Raw genomic sequence first — 23,080 nt, 5'->3', positions numbered from 1 at the left:
CTAGTATGTGCATCCAGCGATTCTCAGATTTTTTTGTCTCAGGGCCCTGTTCACTCTTAAATTATTGAGGACTCCAAAGAATTTTTTTTATGTGAATTCTATCTGTACGTATTTATGTATTTGAAATTAAAACTAAGAAATTTAAAAATACCAATGCTTTTAAAAATAATAGCAAACCCATTGTTGTTGTTTGCCATCGAGTCGATTCTGACTCCTGGTGATCCTGTACGACAGAGTAGAACTGCCCCACAGGGTTTCCTAGGCTGTAATCTTTATGGGAGCAGACCACCAGGTCTTTTCTCCCTCAGAGTGGCTGTTGGATTTGAACTGCCAACCTTTTGCATTGCAGACAAGCACTTAACCATTGCACCATCAAAAAAACCCAAACCAAACCGCTTGATACCGAGTCCATTCTGACTCGTAGCAACCCTGTAGGACAGAGAAGAACTGCCCCATAGGGTTTCCAGGAAGCGTCTGGTGGATTTGAACTGTCAACCTTTTGGTTAACAGCCGAGCTCTTAACCACTACGCCATCAGGGCTCCATTGCACCACCAGGACTCCTTAATAAACCCATTGTATGTTAGTATGTATACCATTTTGATGAAAAATAACTATTTTCCAAGGAAATTAGTAAGAAGAGTGGTATTCGAGTTATTGTGCCTCCTTAATGTCTGACTTAAAGATAGCTGGATTCTCAAAAAACACAATAAATGCTGGAGAGGTTGTGGAGAGACTAGAACACTTATACACTGTTAGTGGGAATGTAAAATGGTACAACCACTTCGGAAATTGATTTGGCACTTCCTTAAAAAGCTAGAAATAGAAGTACCATACAATCCAGCAGTCCCACTCCTTGGAATATATGCTAGAGAAATAAGAGCCGTCACACAAACACCCATGTTCATTGCAGCACTGTTCACAGTAGCAAAAAGATGGAAACAACCTAGGGCCTATCAACGGATGAATGGATAAACATTGTATATCCACACAAGGGAATACTGCGCAACGATAAAGAACAATGGTGAAGCCGTGAAACATAAAATGGAGGAAGCTGGAGGTCATTAGGCTGAGTAAATTTAGTCAGTCACAGAAGGACAAATATTGTATAAGACCACTATTATAAGAACACAAGAAAAGGTTTAAACAGAAGAAAACATTCTTTGATGGTTAGGAGGGTGGGGAGGGAGGGTGAGGGTTATTCACTAACTAGATAGTAGACAAGAATTAGGTGAAGGGAAGGCCACCACACACTACAGGGGAAGTCAGCACAAGTGGACTAAACCAAAGCTAAGAAGTTTCCTGAATACAGTCAAACACTTGGAGGGACAAAGTAGCAGGGGCAGGGGTCTGGGGACCATGGTTTTAGGGGACATCTAGGTCAATTGGCATACCAAAGTTTATTAAGAAAGTGTTCCACATCCCATTTTGGTGAGTGGCATCTGGGGTCTTAAAAGCTAACTAGCGGCCATGTAAGATGCATCAATTGGTCCCACCCACCTGGAGTAAAGGAGAATGAAGAACACCAAAGACACAAGGAAAGTATTAGCCTAAGAGACAGAAATGGCCACATAAACGAGAGACTGCATCAGCCTGAGACCAGAACTAGTTGGTGCCTGGCTACCACTAGTGACCGCCCTGACAGGGAACACAACAGAGAGTCCCTGATGGAGCAGGAGAAAGGTGAGGTGCAGAATTCAAATTCTAGTAAAAAGACTAGACTTAATGGTCTGAGACTGGAGGAACCCCGGAAAGCATGGCCCCCCGGACTCTCTATCAGCCTAGAACTAAAACAATTTCCGAGGCCAACTCTTCAGACAAAGATTGGACTGGACTATGGGACATAAAATTATACTCGTGAAGAGTGTCCTCCTTAGCTCAAGTAGATACATGAAACTAAACGGGCAGCTTCTGTCCGGAGGTGAGATGGGAAGACAGAGAGGGTCAGGAGCTGGTTGAATGGACATGGGAAATCGGGGGTGGAAAGGAAGAGTGTGCTGTCACAGTATAGGGAGAGCAATTAGAGTCACACAGCAATGTATGAATAAATTTTTGTATAAGAGACTAACTTGAAATGGAAATTTTCACTGAAACTACAACAATAAACAAAAAAAAAATAGCTGGATTCTCATATCTGCTTCTGTCTTCAGTGTGTTGCATTACTGCATTTATAATGCAGCCTTTGGAAAATTCCGCTATACACTGAGAGGCAACTGATATCGTAGTGTTGTGAAAATAGTCTTGACTTTGGGGATCTTTGGACAATAGTTTGAGAACTGCTTCTCTATACTATTAATGCGTACACTTAATACACCACTCAAGGAATAGCTCAAGTAGAGGGGTTAAAGTGAAATGTTTGCCTTGTAGAGAGTATAGCTTAAACGTAGATTGCACATCTCTCTCAGGTGGATATATTTACAAAGGAACACCTTTTGTAAAATAGGTTATTATTATATTTATACTTAGACTGAAAACATTTATTCAAATATATATTTTCTTATCATTGGTAAACTACAGTCCTTTTTTTACTTTTTTCTTGGAATTCATTTTTAACCCGTGCAGCTTATCCAAAAATTTATTTGGTTGTCAGTGGAGGAATGATTCAGTTTCTAGAAATATTTAACTATGATCTATTTCAAGATCATTCCAATGTTACTTATATAATATAGAGTAGAACTATGAAATGAAATATTGAGACTGTTTTGTTGTTGAAATTTAGCTTGTAAATTTCATGTCTGTAGTCAATCTTTGGTTCTTACATAATAGTATAATGTATTGCATTTTGACATATTTAATACATGAGATCAAAACCCACTGAAATGCTTCATTTGGAAGGTAATATTTTAGCTGTGTTTCCAATTTGGGGCAAAGAGCACAGTACTTCTGCCTTCAGCTATTCCTGAGTTTGGACTTGACAGAGGTTAATCACCTGTCTTTTGGGTAGGGGGAGGAGTGAGGGAGAAACTTTCCTTACAGCGTCATCTATTGAAAAGAATATAAACTATAGATTCACTTAACTGATTCACGTAGACAGTGATGCCTGGTTATTTCTTCAGTTTGAAGATAAAGTATTGGGAAGGGAGCAGCACTCTCAGTCATCCTACCTATATTTCACATTGGAGAGCATGTTTATAAAATTGATGAAGTAAATAAACATGATCATAATTAACAACCAAAATATGTTTAGTTTGGACTTGTTGCATGGGTGCTGCCATCATTCAGAATGTCTTTTGATAAACATTTTTCTTTTTTTTCCAAATAGTTTGCGGAGAAGTTTCTGTTGGGGAGGAAGAAGGTGAAGGTGAAGCTGGTTGGATTGAAGGAGCTGCGATCCTCTTGTCAGTAGTGTGTGTGGTATTAGTAACAGCTTTCAATGACTGGAGTAAGGAAAAACAGTTTAGAGGTTTACAGAGTCGAATTGAACAAGAACAGAAGTTCACTGTCATCAGGGGTGGTCAGGTCATTCAGATACCTGTAGCTGACATTACTGTTGGGGATATTGCTCAAGTGAAATATGGTAGGTATAAAAAAAACAATACACCTGACACTACAAGTAAAATTATTGTGATCTTGTTTACTATAGTTTAGCACGTAACTGCTTTTTGTTTTAGGTGATCTTCTTCCAGCTGACGGCATACTTATTCAAGGCAATGATCTTAAAATTGATGAAAGTTCACTGACTGGTGAATCTGATCACGTTAAGAAGTCTTTAGATAAAGATCCTTTACTTTTATCAGGTATGAATTTCTTTTATAAATTGAACTGTTCTTTTCCCTCACAACTATATACTTTTGGTCAGCAAATATGTTTTCCCTAATCACCTATACTGTGAAGAGGATTCTGTATTTTATGCCAGCTTCTGTCCTTCTAATTCTTAGAAGGCTTTTTTTTTGTTAGCTGATAGAGACATTAGAGATCTTTGAAGCCAAAACTACATTTTACAAATGAGGAACCTGAGTCCATAAAATCGTTAGATTTAAGAGTCAAACAATGGGTTAATGTAATGATAAAACTATAGATCTGATGACATCTGTTGAATTGTTCTGTTTTTTCTGTACCACATTTAAGGCCTGTTGAAGTATAAAATTGAAAATGAATATGTGTTTAAAGCAATTTTTTTTTTTTTAAGAATGTTAAAATTCTTAAAGTTTACCTAATCCAACTCCCTCCTTAATTGCCAAGGAATGAGTCTGAGATATAACTATCTAAGATTATTTGACTAATCAACAGTAAGTCCAAGAGTAGCACCCACTTCTACTAGTCAGGATTGAATTTGCTAATGGTTAAGACATGTTCTGGGAGTAGAAGGAGAAGAATTTGTGGTAAGTAAAGAGTGCTGTTTGAGAGGAAGAAGAGGTGGGTGTCTACTTGGGAGGCTCTTGTAACAGCCTAACTGTGATAATCTGAACTAAAGTTAATTAAAAATGAAATGAAAGGGATAATGAGGAAAATTACAAGCTGGAAAATTATAGCTAAATGGAAGGAAACCGGAGTATAACATGACTCTAAAAGCGTGTCCGTTCTTTAACTTTTGATTTCCAGGTCTTACTGTTAATTTTTAGTATTCTTTAAAGAATTTAAAAAATTGTCTATATGAGCTATATTTCAATTGAATTTATACTCGAGTTTTGGTGAGGCAGTGTTAGTGGAATGCTAACATTTTATACATTGTCAGAAGATTCTTGCTTTTTTAACTAACACTTTCATAGCTATAATTTTTCAGTCCTTCTCTGTGAACTTTATATTTTAACTGTTTGAACATGATTTCACCAGTCAAACCTGTGGTATCCTCGTAAGGGTCAATTAAGTTAGAATCACAACTTCAAAGCACATTACCTGTTTAAGATTTGTAAACATGTGCTGAGAAAGTTTATTGCAGAACATCCCCACCACTAAAAATCAAAGTAATTAAACGTGTATTGTGTTTATGCATGCATACACGTATACATGTGTATAATTACTTGTACAAATGTATATAAACAGTATTATTTAGGGTAAAAGTTCTGATGTTCCTTTGATAAAATCTTGAGTTTTGTATACCTTCAATATCCTACACCATTTAGAAAACTAGTGTTCTATTTGGGTTGTTTATTTATGTTATTTTGTTTGTTATTCATACCAAATAGATAGAAAGATGTTGGATATTTAAGTATATTTTGGATATATTTATATTTGGTTATTAAGTGTATTTAAGTATAATGTATATGTATTCCAGTTGTTCCTTGCAATGCTTCCAAGAAACTGTAGTTAATGTTAACTAAATTAAATCTGTAACCTTTCCAAAGGAGAAGGAAGCTATCTAATCATACCTTACCACACAGACTAACTCAGCCATGATATTCAGGGAACAAGAGATAGTCTTCTGTTGTCTTTTTGCTATATATACTTCATGGACTTTTATGTGCATTTAGCTTATTTACATCATGCTCAGCTCTTCAGGTTGACTTCACTTAACCGAATTTTGGTCCTTTGCTGTTTTAGCAGAGATGACTTAAAAGCTTTATGTAGACTCAGGTTGCTAACACACCAAGTATACCAGGACAACTCTTTAAATTTTCCATGTTTTAAGAAAAGACTGAAATAACTTTGAGTCTCTTATCACATTATTGGTGGGAAAATTTTTCTGCATTTATTTCCCTATTCCAAAAATGTACTGAAAAACATGAAATGTATTTATTTTTAAATTTATTCTCATGATGCCATCTCTCACTGCTGTTCTTGGCTTCTTAAATTTAGATTTTTAAAAGCAGTTGTCCAGTTAGTGGTGGGGGTATGACCAGAACAAAAACTGTTTACTTTGTCTGAGCACATTAACTTCCTTACCTGTGATATTTAACTATTACCTGTGGTAAGAAAGAACAGAACATAAAAAATTGAAATCTGCAGAAAGGATTATTAAAAGAAATACATTATCTTTTGCACATAGTACTTACTTAGTAAATGTTGTTTCACCATCCTGAATTTCATTTTTTGTTGCTTCAATAAATTCTTTTGCATTCTCACTAGCAAAGAAGTTAATCATTAGTGAAATATTCAGAATATAGATTTTAAAAGTATTTTTTATTAAGGGCTTAAAAATATCTAGAAAGATAAGTAACTGTGATGCATTGATCCTACTATGGAAAACTTTATTTCACCACCTTCACAATGGCCTTCAAATCATAGGAGGATTGAATCCATGCCATTTCCTTTCTTTTGTTACATGCTATAGGATTTTTGAATCAGTATCCTCGCCCTCCAGTTTCTCATTTATAAATCAGATTCATTTTCAATCCATTGTTTAGCGGGGGCATATTTTTTTCTGTTTCACAAAGAAAATTTTTTGTGCACATTTGGATCATAATGTAAAGGAGTCAGTTTCTCTTGTAGTCAGTTTCTCTTGTTCTTGAAGGTTTGACCTCTCCCAGCTTGGCTCATCATTTTCACCAGGATGGTTTTTTGAGTTGCTCTTGGCACTGGTAATGACACCAGTGCAGTCTCCATAACCTGTCCAATGTCCTAGAATAATATTTTTAAAAGCAATAGAACCAAAGCCCTAAAAAAAATTCTTCAGTACATTGCTTTATCCTCTTAATAAATAACCTCTTGAGCATTGATTTGGTACAGAGGATGGTAGTAGGTGCTATAGATTCTGCCGCTCCATACGGTTGTAAACTAGGAGGAGATCAAGTAAGTAATTACTGTCAAGAAGACTCCACTGAGTTAAAAAAAAAAAAAAATAGTAATAAGTTTTTAAGGATACTTAAGAGTCACAAAAAGACTATAGAAGGGAAGGAAGCCTCCGAAAGGGTGAGGGAAGATGCATAAATGTGGATGTAGAAGTTGGAAAACTGTAAGTAATTTTATCAGCATAATATTATAGTAGGAAGAGTATGACCTGTATCCTCTGATAGATCTGGATTATATCTTTCCTTTGCCACTTAATAGTTGTATAACCTTGGGTATGTTTCTAGAACATAATAATGCCTGCCAACTTTGAAAGGTTGGTCAGTCTCAGGGTGAAAAATTTAGGCATAGTTCAGCAGACGGTGTAGAGTTGGAAGTTTTTTAGAGCCAAGAGAGGCAGATGATGAAATCAGTATTTTAGGAAGATTAATCTGATCTCAGGATGAACTGAAAAGGCAAAGAGACTAGCTAAGAGGCTATTGCAGTAATCTAGGCAGGCTGGGTTGCAGGGTTGGAGGTGTGAAATGTGACATTCATTGCTGTGAAATCCTTTTGTTTATAAGCATGTTTCTTTATAAGCAGTGCATTTCTCAGAAAAATTGTCCTTAATAACCTTAGGTTTTAATTAATAACAATAGTAAGCATTCATTGAACCTGCACAAATTCTAAGCAGTGTGCTAAGCACTTAACATGCATAGGCTTTTTGATTCTCATGTTTCTATGAAGTGTAGGTGCTGTTATCCATCCCATTTTAGAGGAGGAATTGAAATGTAGTAATTTGTCCAATATCGTATAGTAAATAAGTGGTAGGGTGAAATTTGAACTCAGATATGACTGATAACAAAATTAAGACCTTAAGCACAAGTAATTTAGGTTTGTTTAATGTCCTCTTAAATTTATTTTATTAAATATTGAGGATATTAAAGACAATATTAATAAAGTTTGAGATTTGGTGGGGAGGCCCATTATTATTATAGGAAACAAACTTTTCTGTTGTAGGTACTCACGTGATGGAAGGCTCTGGAAGAATGGTAGTTACAGCTGTGGGTGTAAATTCTCAAACTGGAATTATCTTTACCTTACTTGGAGCTGGAGGTGAAGAGGAAGAGAAGAAAGATGAGAAGAAAAAGGAAAAGAAAAGTAAGTATACCAGTTTGCTTTAAGAGTTGATAATTTGGAAATTGAGATGCAGTTAGACTGTAAGGACTGGTACAAAATATAGACTTCATTCATGAGATTCTGATATGAAAAAATTCTACAAAAAGTTAATTACTCAGTATTGTACTTTTGAGTAGTAGAATTAATGACAGGAAAGTTTTTTTGCTTTTGTTTTTTTTAAATCTTAATAGTCCATGAAAGACATTTAGTGACTTTACATCAGTCTCCTTTACAGTAGCCAGACAAATTCATCATCTGCTTGAACACTTCCATTGACTTTTTTCTGCTTATTATTTAGTTTTAGAATCTCCCTGTTGTCTGACCAGCAAAATATCACTTCCTATTTGCCTGTTTTTTCTGTGAGTTCAATAATAGCTTTCTTTGTCAGCCATATCTTATTTTGGTCTCATTGAGCTTTTGGTCTTTGAAAGTTTGCTACTATTCACAATTCCCATTCTGTATGTATGCAGTTGGTTTTTTGACACAAGCCTAGGACTTCACTTTGACACCTGTTATACTTGCCTTATCATATTCAGCCCATCATTAGATATCAAGATCTTTTTTATGTTGATCTATTCTTACCTGCTATCCCTCCAAGTCATCTATCATCAGCAAACCTGATAACCGTACAATTTATCCCTAAGGATCTTATAAGAAACGTGTTATATATAGGGAGACATCTCCGAATTTCTTAGTTGGGGGGGATGTCATTTTTTTAAAAATAGCTTCTGATATACCACCCTTAACTCTCCCACTCAGAATCACTGTTTTCAATTTTTTTCCCTTTAGGTTGACAGCAGTTTACTGTGGTCTAACCACTTAGATTTATTTAATTTTACTTAGGATACCAAACCAACCAAAACCAAACCCATTGTCATCAAGTCGATTCCAACTCAGAGCGACCCTATAGGACAGAGTGGAACTGTCCCATAGGGTTTCCAGGAAGCGGCTGGTGGATTCAAACTGCTGATCTTTTGGTTAGTAACCAAGCTTTTAACAACTGTACCACCAGGGCCCCTTAGGATAGTAAGTTCATATTTCTTTTTCTCACATACATTTTTTTTTCTCTTTTGGAACTTATTTTTTATTGTGCTTTAAGTGAAAGTTTACAATTCAAGTCAGTTTCTCATAAAAATTTATGCACACATTGCTGTGTGACCCTAGCTGCTCTCCCTATAATGTGCAGCATACTCCTCCTTTCCACCCCGGATTTCCCGTGTCCACTCAACCAGCTCCTGTCCCTTTTTGCCTTCTCATCTTGCCTCTGGACCGGAGCTGCCCATTTAATCTTATCTATCTACTTGAGCTAAGAAGCACCCTCTTCATGAGTATCATTTTATCACATATATTTTTTGAGATCTGAAATAAATGCCTTGTAAAAGTCTTGGTTTTCTGTAACTACAGCGGTGTTTTTTTGTTTGTTTGTCTTTTTCTGACGTTAACAAACAAATTTATTCTCTCTGAGTTTTGGAGGCTAGAAGCCTAAATTCAGTGTGCCGTCTCTAGGGGAAGGCTTTCTCTTTCTTTGTCAGCTTTTTTTTTGTTTGTTTGTTTCTGAGCTTTGCCTTTTATTTATTTAGTTATTGTTCTTTAAGTGAAAGTTTACAGTTCAAGTTAGTTTCTCATATAAAAATGTATACACATATTGTTATGTGACCCTAGCTGCTCTCCCTATAATGTGACAGCACACTCCTCCTTTTCACCCCGGATTTCCTGTATCCATTCAACCAGCTCCTGTCCCTTTTTGCCTTCTCATCTCACCTCCAGACGGGAGTTGCCCATTTAGTCTCATGTATTTACTTGAACTAAGAAGCACTCTCTTCAGAAGTATCATTAAAATGATACTTGTCTTATAGTCCAGTGTAATTATGTCTGAACGGGAATGGTTTCAGTTCTGGGCTAACAGAGAGTCTGGGGGCCATGTCTTCCAGGATCCCTCCAATCTCAGTCAGACCATTAAGTCTGGTCTTTTTACTAGAATTTGAGTTCCACACCCTCCTTTTCTCCTGCTCTGTCAGGGACTCTGTTGTATTCCCTGTCAGGGCAGTCATTGGTGGTAGCCGGGCACCATCTAGTTCTTCTGGTATCAAACTAATGGAGTCTCTGGTTTATGTGACCCTTTCTGTCTTTTGGGCTAATATTTTCCTTGTGTCTTTGGTATTCTTCATTCTCTTTTGCTCCAGGTAGGTTGGGACCAATTGTTGAATCTTAGATGGTCGCCTGCTAGCTTTTAAGACCCCAGATGCCACTCACCAAAATGGGATGCAGAACATTTTCTTAATGAACTTTGTTACGCCAGTTGACCTAGATGTCCCCTGAAACCATGGTCCCCAGACCCCTGCCCCTGCTACTGTGTCCCTCGAAGTATTTGCTTGTATTCAGGAAACTTCTTAGCTTTTGGTTTAGTCCACTTGTGCTGACTTCCCCTGTAGCATGTGCTGTCCTTCCCTTCACTCAAGATAATTCTTGCCTACTATTTAGTTAGGGAATACCCCTCTCCCTCCTTCCCCAACCTCGTGACCATCAAAGAATATTTTCTTCTGTGTTTCAGCCTTTTCTTGAGTTCTTATAATAGTGGTCTCATACAATATTTGTCTCTTTGCGACCAACCAATTTCAGTCAGTGTAATGCCTTCCAGATTCATCCATGTTATGAGATGTTTTGTGGATTCATCATTGTTCTTTATCATTGCGTAGTATTCCATTGTTTGAATGTACCATAATTTGTTTATCCATTCGTCCACTGATAGGCGCTTGTTTCCATCTTTTTGCTATTGTGAACAGTGCTGCATTGAACATGGGTGTGCATATATCTATTCGTATGACAGCTCTTATTTCTCTAGGGTATATTCCAAGGAGTAGGATTGCTGGATTGTATGGTACTTCTATTTCTAGCTTTTTAAGGACGTACCAGATTGATTTCCAAAGTGGTTGTACCATTTTACCTTCCCACCAGCAGTGTATAAGTGTTCCAGTCTCTCCACAACCCCTCCAGCATTTATTATTTTGTGTTTTTTGGATTAATGCTAGGCTTGTTGGGGTGAAATGGTATCTCATTGTAGTTTTGATTTACATTTCTCTAATGGCTAATGATGATGAGCATTTCCTCATGTTATCTGTTAGCCACCTGAATGTTTTCTTTGGTGAAGTGCTTGTTCATATCCTTTCCCCGTTTTTTAATTGGGTACAGCAGTGTTTTTAATACTTGGATATTTTCTTTTGTTCTTTGGGTTTTCTCTTTAGCAATGAAGTCCATATTTCAAACAAAAGTCTATTTAAAAAGTTCTGACTGCGGATGGAGAGGGGAAGTCCCATGTTTTTTGTTTCCCCTACACCACTCCTCATGGCAGCCCTTGATGTACCAGCATAAGTTTCTGAAGCCTGTGTGGAATGTAATTTAAAAACGAGTAACAGTGATGTTATTTATTGAGTACTTTACATGCATTATCTCATTAGTCCTCATGCTATAAGGTAAAGATTATTATTATTTTTTTTTCTGATGAGTAAACTGAGGCTTGTGGAGGTTGTGTAACTTGTTCCAGGTCAGAGATCTAGGAAGTGACACATCAAACCCTCTTCTCTTTGGCACAATCTGTTCTCTTAACCACAGACTGCTGCATCCTAATATACAGGAAACTAAAGTCAAGGAGAACCATATTTAAAAAGGAAGAGAAGTTTGCATGACTCTATACTTGGCCCCACAATGTGTTTTCCTATAGGCACCCTTTTTCTAAGGTTTTATGCCTCTGTTTTTATTAATCCAGTCCAGAATATTCCCAGGAATTAACATCTAACTCACTGTCTACCGTTTTTCGATCTTGTTTTGTTGTTATTGTTGTTTTTTGTAGAACAGAAAACATTTTTCTATCTGTGGACTTCCAGCCCTTCTCCCTTTATCTTGACTGCTTTGGCAATTACTCAAAAGCAGTCCAAGGGTAATGTCTCAGTTCCCTCAGTAGCCTGGAATGTGGCTATCTGGTCTGTCTCCAGACTTGAGCTCACTGAAAATAACTAGGTATTCTCTTACTATCTCCTCATCTATCTTGAGCTTCAGTTCCCTCTTGACCATATTTGTTCCACCTTTTCCAGTTTGAAGATAGTTCTCCTTGATAGAGAAGGTGGGAGAAAAATAGACTGAAGACTTCTGCTGCTGCTTTGTTGTATTTAATATCCTATTGTCTACTCTAAACAATAGATTGTGCCTTGATCACTTTATTGCTTCAGACATTCTCATTTTCCTGTTTTCTCCAAATCTGTACTAATTCGGGGTATTACCTTAACTGATAGTCTTACTGGCTTATTCGGTACATTCATATATTCATATTCTGGTTTTACTTGTTTGTCTCTCCTATTTTTTATACATATGCTTCTCTTCTCACCCCCATCAAAGCTCTCCTGTGTGCCCCTTGTCTTTCTATGACATTCTTCCATCTCGCTCAACCCTTTTCTGCTTTCTCATATCTGTATTTAATTTGGAAACCTCTCATACCATATTTGACTTATTACACTGTACAAAAGAGTAAAGTCTTAAACGAGAAATCAGGCAAGTATGTTGTTGTTGTTAGGTACCAATGACTGAGTTCTGACTCATAGCAACTCTGTACAACAGAACGAAACACTGCCTGGTCCTGCGCCATTCTCACAATTGTTGCTATGTTTGAGCCCATTGTTGCAGCTACTGTGTCAGTCCATCTCGTTGAGGGTCTTCCTCTTTTTCTCTGACCCTCCACTTTAGCAAGCATGATGTCCTTCTCCAGGGACTGCTCCCTCCTGATAACATGTTGTTTCAAACAAGTATGGATGTCCCAAATTCTTTTGGAATATTCCCTTATGGGCACTGTCTAAGGAGTGAGTGATCAAGCAGGTCATTGCAAGCCAAATCTTGTCTAATCTGTAGACACACACACACACACAACACACACACACACCATACCATTGTGTAGTAATTCTGTTAATAGAAATGTGAACTACCTCTGTATTCATTTCTTTTGGAAAGCTTTAATTCCCATTTTGTTCCTACAGATAAGAAACAAGATGGAGCTATTGAGAATCGCAACAAAGGTAAACTCAGGAGGATAAAAGTACAGTTACATTGTTTTCATTACACCCAAAGATATATCAACAGTGTACAGATACTCATCCAGAAGTAAGATATATGTAGCAGGGAAAACAACAATATATATTAACTTGGGTTAACCTCTTCCTACTAGTGCTTTAGGTATGCTACCTCTACAATGTTAATAAGATTATAATTATGATTTTAGATAGTAAGCTTAGAAAGATCCACGTGTAAGTAACTTTCAACTTAAGTATTTCAGGTGTTTTAATATCAGTTACTCTGGATAATTGGTAGCAAAAATGTGTACGAAACAAAAAAACACTAAATATCATGTAGGTGGTTTTGCATTTACTTGTCGTTGTTGTTAGTTGCTGTGGAGTTGATGCTGACTCATGGCGACCATATGTGTGCAGAGTAGAGCTGCTCCATAGGGTTTTCAGGCTGTGACCTTTCAAAAGCAGATTGCCAGGCCTGTCTTCTGAGATACCTCTGGGTGGGCTCGATCCACCACCACTTTGGTTAGTAGTTGATCACTTAACTGTTTGCACCACACAGAGACTCTTGCATTTATTTGGGAGTCTGTAAATATATGTACATTTGTCTACATGCGTGGTCACACATAATTGTCTACATTACCATCATACATTATATGGGAGGAATGTGTGCTAGTTGGGATGTCTTGTTACCTAACACCAACAGACATGAAGAGAAATGATTTGATATTTTTTAGTTCTTAATTTAAGGACCCTTAATTTAATTTCTTGTTACCTAGCACAATATTCTCAAATTTCATGCAAAGTTTCACAACTTAATGTAGCTATTGCCTTATTTTGTCTGTGTAGAAACACACACAAAGTTAGATGGTTAAAGCTTTTCTAGTTTCTATAATAAGAAACTAATTTTAAAAAATGCTTCAAAATGTTACAAGTGATGTGTGCCTTTAAAATGTAGTAAGATGATGTTTGCTCTTAAATGTAGCAAAAGCCCAGGATGGTGCAGCCATGGAAATGCAGCCTTTGAAGAGTGAAGACGGTGGAGATAGTGATGAAAAAGACAAAAAGAAAGCAAATTTGCCAAAAAAGGAAAAATCTGTTTTACAAGGGAAACTTACAAAGCTGGCTGTTCAGATTGGCAAAGCAGGTATGATATGTAGAAGATAATAAGGGTGTTTTGTTTCAGCATACACTAATTTTCTTCTTAGAAATTGTCCTTTGACATACTTCGTTGCTTAGTGAGTAGAAAAGGAGTTTTTAAAATGTCGTTTTTACCCACCATGTGCTGTAACCTATGAGTTATTGTAAATCCTCATAATACCATTCATTGCAACTTGCAAATTTTACATAGAGACAATTGTCACCTAACTAATACAGGGCGAGGCTAGGGTTAGTGCCTAAGTCTGATCTGTTCACAAGCTCTTGCTCTCATCTCTGAATTTTTGGGGACAGAAGAAACACTCCCAACTGGCTGTGAGGTTATTCAGTACAGATTACTCAACTACATTTAAATAAAAAGTTTCACTACACAATTTGTTCATCATTTTTACTGGTTTTCTATGTAACAATTTAGGTGTAGGTTTTTATAAAGGTTATATTTTAGTTAAACTGAATGAAACAGTGTCATCCTAGTGAGGCTGAAGTTGATAAATTGCTGCCATCACTAGAAAACACCTGTTAAACACCTGTTATTGTTACTTAGTAACAATAAACGTAGAGCATGCCCTCCAGCAGTGTCATCTTCACAAAAGAACACTGCGGATAAGTCAGCATATGTATTATTAAAATCAGTTAAATTGCATCCTTCTGCTAGTTCCTAGGAGTATGCTGGAAAAACTGAAGTTTTTCTTTGCATTAAGCTTTTTATCTAATAGCAGATACTTGCTTTTTGTAATATGTAAGCAGATGGTAATACTAATTTATGTAGTGTTAGGAAAAAGGGTCAATTTGAGTTGGTTATGGTTTTTAGTAGACATTGGATTGAATTATTAAACTCAAATATGTGTACTTGCTGTATTTTTTAATACTCATTGATAAAAGGCTAAACATCCCACAAAGTACAGTTAAAATGTTCTTAGTCTTTTAAGTTAATGGTGCTATAAGGATAGACCAAAATTTTTTAAGTAATAATAATTCAGAAAATTTTGTATGTGGTTTTTAATTATCCAAACCAAAACTTGTTGCCGTCAAGATGATTCCCTCTCATAGCAACCCTGTAGGATGGGGTAGAACTGCCCCGTAGGATTTCCAAAGCTGTAAATCTTTATGGAATCAGACTGCCACATCTTTCTCCTGCAGAGTGGCTGATGGGTTCGTTTGACTACCGACCTTTTGCTTCTCAGCCGAGTGCTTAACCACTGCACCACCAGGGCTTCTTTTTTTTTTTTTTTTTTAAGCATAGGGTTGAATACTTAATTTCAGGTGTACCCGTTGATCAGATTCTTTCTGGCTTCTCTTTTAGCATTAGGCACGTTGCCTCTTCAACATGTAAAGTACTCACTTTTGCTAAGCTTTCCATTTTTTCTTTAATTTTTCCTATTATTTTACCTGAGCTTTTGTAGGAAGCAGAAGATGCAGTGAAGTTTAGGAAACAATCTTAAATGCTTTTCTTCTAGCTCTTCCTGAGGTCAGGGCTGTACTTGGAGCAAAAATTTAGTCTGACAATGTCAGGTAGTGAGTTAGGTGCAGAAAGGAAGTAACAGTTTCTCAGAGAAATTAAATATTACCAAGCCAATTATAATGCTTCCAGAAGCTAATATATAACTGCAACGGGTGGTGTCAGGAGTATTTAAATAATTACATTTTTCTTTCTTTCTTTTTTTTTTTTAAATGTACTGAAAGGTCTGTTGATGTCTGCCATCACGGTTATCATCCTAGTATTATATTTTGTAATTGATACATTCTGGGTTCAGAAGAGACCGTGGCTTGCTGAGTGTACACCAATTTACATACAGTATTTTGTGAAGTTCTTCATTATTGGAGTTACAGTTTTAGTGGTAGCAGTGCCAGAAGGTCTTCCACTTGCAGTCACTATCTCACTGGCTTATTCAGTCAAGGTAAGTAGAAAATAATTAAGGAGATGTATTATATTTAAAGCCACATCTGGTATAGAAATGCAAATCTGGTTCCTGTCTTTTCTGGTGTTGAAAGTGGAGGATTCACATAACTTTGCACTGTTCTTTACAATTGCTATCTCCTCCTCTCCCCAGTTGAGTGTCTCTGTACATAGATACACAAAGCTAAGCATAACTCTACTAGACTGGATAGAAAGTTTTAGCCTAATTTTCATTATATGGTTTATGTTGTCAAATCATATCATCTCCATTTTCCCATCTGTAAAATTAAGGTAAGATGTTGGGCATTTACCTGTGGTACAAGGACAAAAGAGGGGTCTCTCTAGTCCAGCCTTCCAAGGCCTGCTTGCTTCTACTCTTCTACTTCTCACACCCCCACAGCAATCTAGTCTCCTCATAGTAACAGACTCTTGTTTCTAAAAAAAATAATTCACAGCATACTGCTTCCTTGCTCAAACCCTCCAGTGACTTCTCATCACACTTAAATCCAAACTCCTTACACCGTGGCCCTCCCCAGTCTGGCCCCTGCTTACTCATTTCCTCTGCACTCTTCCTCTCACTCCCTCTGGTCTAGCTTCACCAGCCTACCTGCTGTTTTTCAAATATCCCAACTGTGTTCTCACTTTCAGGGCCCACTTGTTCCTTCCCTTGAATAACTTTGTTCAGACCATTGGATTTACAGTCCTTGATTTCCAAGTAGAATACTGAAATTGTACTTCGATGGCTTTGCTAACTGCCATTTTCACAGAGTAAAACTCTGTTTGAAGATTGTTCGTTTATTTTTATTAATTTCATATCATATGGAAGAGGCGAACTGAAAAAAAAGGTTTAGCTTGCACAAGTTTGATCTTCTTCCAAAATGGTTTTACAAGTAAAAAAGTTGTATACTTTTCGGAAGAATGGTGTTCTTATGAATTTTCTAATGTTAATTAGCAGTTTTCCTTAAGTAGTATTGCTGACACTGAGCAGTATACTTAGTCATAGTTTCTGCTCTAGCACTCTTATATATTCCAAAGAATAGATAAATATTCAAAGTGTTTTACAATAGACCTGCCATGATAGAAATATTTTTTGTTTACTGTTGAGTTTATTTTCTTTTTAGCCATTTAACATCTTTTGTTTCAAAAATAAAATGGTAAATGTATAAAAATGATGATAAATTATGGTGTATTCATCTATTGTCCTTTTTTGATGTTTAAAATAATTTAGAAATAATGGGGGAAATAGAAGTTTTAGACACATTGATCATTTTTACCAGTGGTTTAATACTTTATGAATGGTCATTAATGATATCAGTTTTTCAATTGGTCAGAAAGATAGGCAAGATTGATTTGTGTTGAGTAGAAAATTAATAAAAGCGTTTTAACTATTTTCCTTTAAACTTTATTAAATGTGTATTTAGCTCTTACATTACCAGTTTCTCATCCTTTCACTGGGGTGTATTCGTTAGGGATTTTCTCTTAGTGTTTCACAAAATTGAGCAAGTTTTCTTTACCGTAGATATTTATTCTTTTAATCTTTAATATTTCATTTAAATCATAAGTAATTTAGGAGGTACACATATGTCTTCCCCATATTTATTTCTTCAAGGAACCAGTTTTTGCAGTATCTTGCATATTAGTTGTCACAGAACACACTTTGTAAAATAACCTTACGTAGTTTTTAACCCATTGCACATATTTATTGAGACTTAATGTATTTTAACTTAAATGCTCTGTGGGGCAATTCTGAAAACTCTTGCTTTTTTAGAGTGTTTTTTTGTTGTTAAGTGAGAGAAAGAGGTGAGATGTATTCTGATGCTAAGGATGATAATTTCAAGTCAACTAGCATATGGAATAGATGAAAACGATCCATTCTGGTTTTGATATGTTAACTCAGTCTGTCAGAATTGTAAGAGTCAAGCAACTTCATACCCACAAGCTCTTTATTTTAGCTGGTAAAAGCTTTTTTCCCCTTGTGATTGATACAAGAATCTTGTGTTTTCCACTTAATAAGGAGACTTAATATTTAAATTTAATGTATTCTTACACTATGGTACGTATCATTATACTTAGAGTACAGATTGTTGCTGCTCTACAAGAGCACAATCAGGAGCACGCTTAGAAACTATTGGAGGTACATCGTCAAGGTGATTTGGGTATGCATACGAGTAACTGTAGTCATTACTAGATTATGCTCTGCAGTGATAGAATGATTGAAACTGGAAAAAGCTAGTACTCTCTTTAGTGTATTTGAATACGTCAAATGCACTTAAATTCTTCCAGTATTAACTAGTACTTAATACTGTGTAACTGTACATAGCTAAGTGCTACAGCTGCTAAACAAAAGATCGGCAGTTCAAATCCACCAGGCGCTCCTTGGAAACTCTATGGGGCAATCCTACTCTGTCCTGTAGGGTCACTATGAGTTGGAATCAACTCAGCAGCAACGGGTTTGGTTGGTTTTTCTGGTATATAGGTGGGAGTTTTAGTTTAGATTTTAAAGCAGGTATAATATTTTAATATAATGAGATGATTGGTTTTATAAGTAACTTTTAACTAGATTTTTTTTTGTTACTGTAGAAAATGATGAAAGATAATAACTTGGTAAGGCATCTGGATGCTTGTGAAACCATGGGAAATGCTACAGCCATTTGTTCAGATAAAACAGGAACATTGACAATGAACAGAATGACAGTTGTCCAGGCTTACATAAATGAAAAACATTATAAAAAGATTCCTGAACCCGAAGCTATTCCACCAAATATTTTGTCCTATCTGGTAACAGGAATTTCTGTGAACTGTGCTTATACATCAAAAATATTGGTAAGGTTTCTTCAATAGTTAGTCTATGTGTTAAAATTAATTTTAAAATTTGTAATGATTAGACTGTAATTCTTCATACCTGTCATTATTGAATAAATTGAAGAACTAGATTGTTTTAGGTTTTTATAAGGCATTTATCAGTATAGTGTATAAAGTTTCTTTTGATGTAATTCGTGTTACAAGTAAGGTCTATTGATCACATATACATTCTGCTTACTTGTATTTTTTGTCTATGTTCTGAAATTCCTATATTCAGAAACTCTTCAGCTCTATAATCAAAGCAGGTTCTTAGTTTTAAGAAGCTTATTTTGTGAAAGACTAAGCTGTCTTACTATAGAAAGTCAGTTGTTAATTTTCTAGAGACAATTTTGAAACCAGATTTCAACTTAAAATAATACATTTTATATGCTTGATATATACTCTGTTTTGGTTTCTCAGTAGGTCCTACCTATAAGATGGTCCTTTGACTTTTTTAGAATAAATGCAATAAAGTAATTCTGTTTATGCTACTTTAGAATATTTTCAACCTCTCAAGTTTTATTAAATCATATTTATAACTTAAAGCATGAAATTATGTTTGACTTGTTGATAAATGTTCAGTGATCTGTGTGTGAAAATCATTGACAAAGTTGATATTCACGTTGTTAAACTATTGAAAATATACATGAATTATTGGGCTGGAGAGTTACGAGGTCTTGGTTCCAGATTTAGCTTTGCCTTTTTCTAGCTAGAAGTCTGAGCTTTACTTTCTTCAGTTGTAAGACGATCACATCTGCCCTTAATACCGTGTGATGATCGTATAATATTTGTGAAGAGACAATGAAGGAGCTAAAGCTTTTCTATACACTTAAAGCAACAGTATTTTATTTCATTTATTTTTATTTTAAGCTGTAAAGAATATTTAATGTAGATTTAATTTTGAGTTATTTATAAATAAGTAAATGTTCAATGAAAAAAGGAAAATTAAAATTTATCACCTCCACTGTGTGTCAGGAACCAACTATAAACTTTACATTTCTTATCACATTTAATTTGTGGATCATCAGTGCTCCTGTTTTACAGATTCTGAAGCCAAGGATCACAGTGGTTGGGTAACTTGCCAGAAGTTCATGTAGCTAGTAACTGTCAGGGCTGAGACTGGAATCAATGTCATTCTTGGCCAAGAGCTCTTTTCTACCTTACACTTCTGCGCCCCTCTTGGAAATGCTAACATTAGTAGAAGTTTCTTGTATGATTTCATTTTGGAATGTAGCATTCTGTTTTACATTATAAATAAAACTTTCATAGAGAAACAAAATGATACTGACTTCTAAACATTTTCCTCTTATAGCCACCAGAGAAAGAGGGTGGATTACCTCGTCATGTTGGTAATAAAACTGAATGTGCCTTGTTGGGACTTCTTTTGGATTTAAAACGGGATTATCAGGATGTTAGAAATGAAATACCAGAAGAAGCACTGTACAAAGTCTACACCTTCAATTCTGTTAGGAAGTCCATGAGTACTGTCCTGAAAAATTCAGATGGAAGTTTTCGAATATTCAGCAAGGGTGCCTCTGAGATAATTCTGAAAAAGTAAGAGTAAAATGCTTAGATGAATAAATTGCTGACTATAGTTGCATTATGGAATATCTGTGTTGTTGTTATTGTTGTTTTCTCTTTATGAACATCAGACATTTGATAGTACATTTTAGTGTGAAGTAAGTGGGCTATATTTTATGGTATCTAGACATTTGTCCATGGTACGCTACCATTTTCACACCGTAGCTTCTCTTATTGCGTAGTATTTTGATACAGGGAGGAAAAAACTCATTACATTCAATCTGGTAGATTTAATGAAGTAAACTTTGATGTTTGTTTTTAGACCTGTTGATTCCGTTGTTACAGTATCATGAAAATTAAAAACCTCCTGGGAAGAAAAACTCAAGTTTATTTTCTTCACCCACTGCATTATAGATCATAGGCTCAAAAAAGTGGGATGAATGAACTATAGATTAGTTTCTAAAACAGCAAGACATTAAAGCTAGATCTTGAGAATTCTTTTATATCAAAGTGAGGTTTATCATATTTATTCTGCTGCAATGTTATATTTATATCCTATCATTTTGAATAGTAGTGTTTCTTACTGTCTTTTTACAGGCCAGTAGTATCAATTTTGACTTTACATGTTCACATATTATTTCCCTAATGTTTGTCTGTTACTACAGGTGTTAAAATTATTTTGGTTTCCTTAATTGTAGCAAAAAACTGTTAAGACAAGTTTGGAAGAATTGGAAAGCATTTGAAATTGTAACATTTAAAATATCTGCTTTTAATTTATGTGTGGATTATAATCCAGGATTATTTTAGTGAACACCCAACAGACTGTAATCTAGTAGGTTTAAAACAAAGAGCTAAAAAAGTGGCACATGATAAATGGGTACAAGTTTTAAGATGAGAGATCACACTACAAAGGATGTGACATTTAAGATAGGTTTTAGTGTGAAGTAAGATCATCAAGGTGAAGGAAGCTACATCAAAGAAAAGGAGGCAGGAATGTGTAGGTCATATTGAGGGAATAGCTAGTTGCATAGTTCAGCTGCAGAGTGATGGGTTCTAATGGCCCACGGGGCACATAGAGCTTTCTTACCTTCACAGTATAGCTTGTTATCTGATTTCAGTGTAAAAGGTTAGAAATCTCTCTTCTTCTGGCTAGTTGGGTAGCAGGTAGGTGGTATAGTGGAATGAGTAGGGAGATTTTTTAATAAAAACAAATTAGGCTTTGACTCTTATGAATCTAACTAGCTATGAAATCTTGGGAAGATTTTTCTGTTTTCTTCACTGAAAAAGAAGGTGCTCCCCATCAACTCTGTGCCAGTGAAATAAAATAATGCATGTAAAACATCTAGCATGGGGCCTGATAGTAAGTGTACAGTAAGTGTTCCCGCGGTTGTATTTACATTTTGTTGTAGAGCCTCTTGAATGTTAGGCTGAGCAATTAAAGCTTAAGTAGGCCAGATAGTGTAACTGAAGTTTTGTTGTTTTTTTTTTTTTAAATTAAGCTGTGATTGAAAATTTTTGCATCAGGGAATAAGGTGGGTTGGAAGAAAAAAGATGAACTGGAGACTGAATGTTTTAACAATGTTATTTTTTTCCATGGTTAAAATATAGGTAATGAAACAACTTCCTGGTTAAGGAGCTGATTGAACACAGCTTTTTACTTTAAAAGGAGAAAATATTTGCAAAGTTTGTGTTAATTCAAATTAATGACTCATTGTATACCAAAGTGGTCAGATATATAGTTGATTCTCCTCTGCCACTAGCGGTTCTTGGGAAAAATATAAAGGCACTGCATTTCCAAATGAGAAAGTTTAGAGAATATCTAACATAACTGATAAAATGGAGGACTATCAAATGAGAATTGTGAAGCTAGAACTCTCTGTTTTGTAAAGGGGAAGGTGAAAAGTGGATATGATTTAGGTCTATAAAAATGCAATGCATGTAATTCTCAGATAGTCAGATCCCATGATTTCTAGCCCCTCCAGTTCACTTAAGTGGCATTAACCATTATTTTTGTTAATCATTGATGTTTGGATTCAACATTTTCTTTTAGGTGTTTCAAAATCTTGAGTACTAATGGTGAGGCAAAAGTATTCAGACCAAGGGACCGTGATGATATTATAAAAACTGTGATTGAACCGATGGCATCGGAAGGCTTGAGAACCATGTGTCTTGCATTCAGAGATTTCCCAGCAGGAGAACCAGAACCAGAGTGGGATAATGAAAATGATATTGTCACCGGCCTCACATGCGTTGCTATTGTGGGGATTGAAGATCCTGTGAGACCTGAGGTGATGAAGCATTTTGTGTTCTTCATGTGCAGAATCTCTTAGAAGGACCTAGACATTAATTGTAATCAGTTTTCTGGTAAAATTCTTGGTGTTTGTGATTTAGTTTTTTCTATGTGAATCCAAGATAATTGAAATAATAGTTCTTGTGATGCATATGCTACCTTTCTAGAGTTTTTAATTAGACAGCTTCTTTGGTGTTTATAGCACCATTATCTTAAAACAGTGCCTCACGCTAGGTAGGTTTCTCAGTTGATGTTTAAATTAAATAATACCAAAACCCAAACCAAACTGTTGCTGTTGAGTCAATTCTGACTCATAGCAAACCTATAGGATGGAGTAGAACTGCCCCATAAGGTTTCCAAGGAGCAGCTGGTGAATTCGAACTGGCAATCTTTTGGTTAGCAGCTGAACTCTTAACCGTGGTACCACCTGGGCTCCTAAATTAAGTAATAGATGCCATTAAATTATTTATTTTCACAGTCTCTAGACCATTACTGTCCAA

General features: G+C 35.8%; 1 protein-coding gene across 10 annotated transcripts in view; it reads left to right on the top strand.

The window, feature by feature from the left end:
• Window positions 1-23,080, top strand: part of ATP2B1 (ATPase plasma membrane Ca2+ transporting 1) — a 133,644-nt gene that overhangs the window by 79,633 nt on the left and 30,931 nt on the right. For all 10 annotated transcript variants that reach the window (XM_023738554.1, XM_023738556.1, XM_004384193.2 and 7 more), the window contains 9 exons: window positions 3,261-3,515; window positions 3,610-3,735; window positions 7,664-7,804; window positions 12,844-12,882; window positions 13,859-14,020; window positions 15,715-15,929; window positions 18,509-18,751; window positions 20,082-20,323; window positions 22,341-22,578. In XM_023738554.1, the coding sequence (XP_023594322.1) occupies window positions 3,261-3,515; window positions 3,610-3,735; window positions 7,664-7,804; window positions 12,844-12,882; window positions 13,859-14,020; window positions 15,715-15,929; window positions 18,509-18,751; window positions 20,082-20,323; window positions 22,341-22,578 (1,661 nt within the window). The remainder of the gene's footprint in view (window positions 1-3,260; window positions 3,516-3,609; window positions 3,736-7,663; window positions 7,805-12,843; window positions 12,883-13,858; window positions 14,021-15,714; window positions 15,930-18,508; window positions 18,752-20,081; window positions 20,324-22,340; window positions 22,579-23,080) is intronic.

This window comes from Trichechus manatus, unplaced genomic scaffold (assembly GCF_000243295.1).
Source record: "Trichechus manatus latirostris isolate Lorelei unplaced genomic scaffold, TriManLat1.0 scaffold00119, whole genome shotgun sequence".
NCBI lineage: Eukaryota > Metazoa > Chordata > Mammalia > Sirenia > Trichechidae > Trichechus > Trichechus manatus.
The sequence above is the reverse complement of the archived record's forward strand: the minus strand, read 5'-3'. Positions and strand labels throughout refer to the sequence as shown.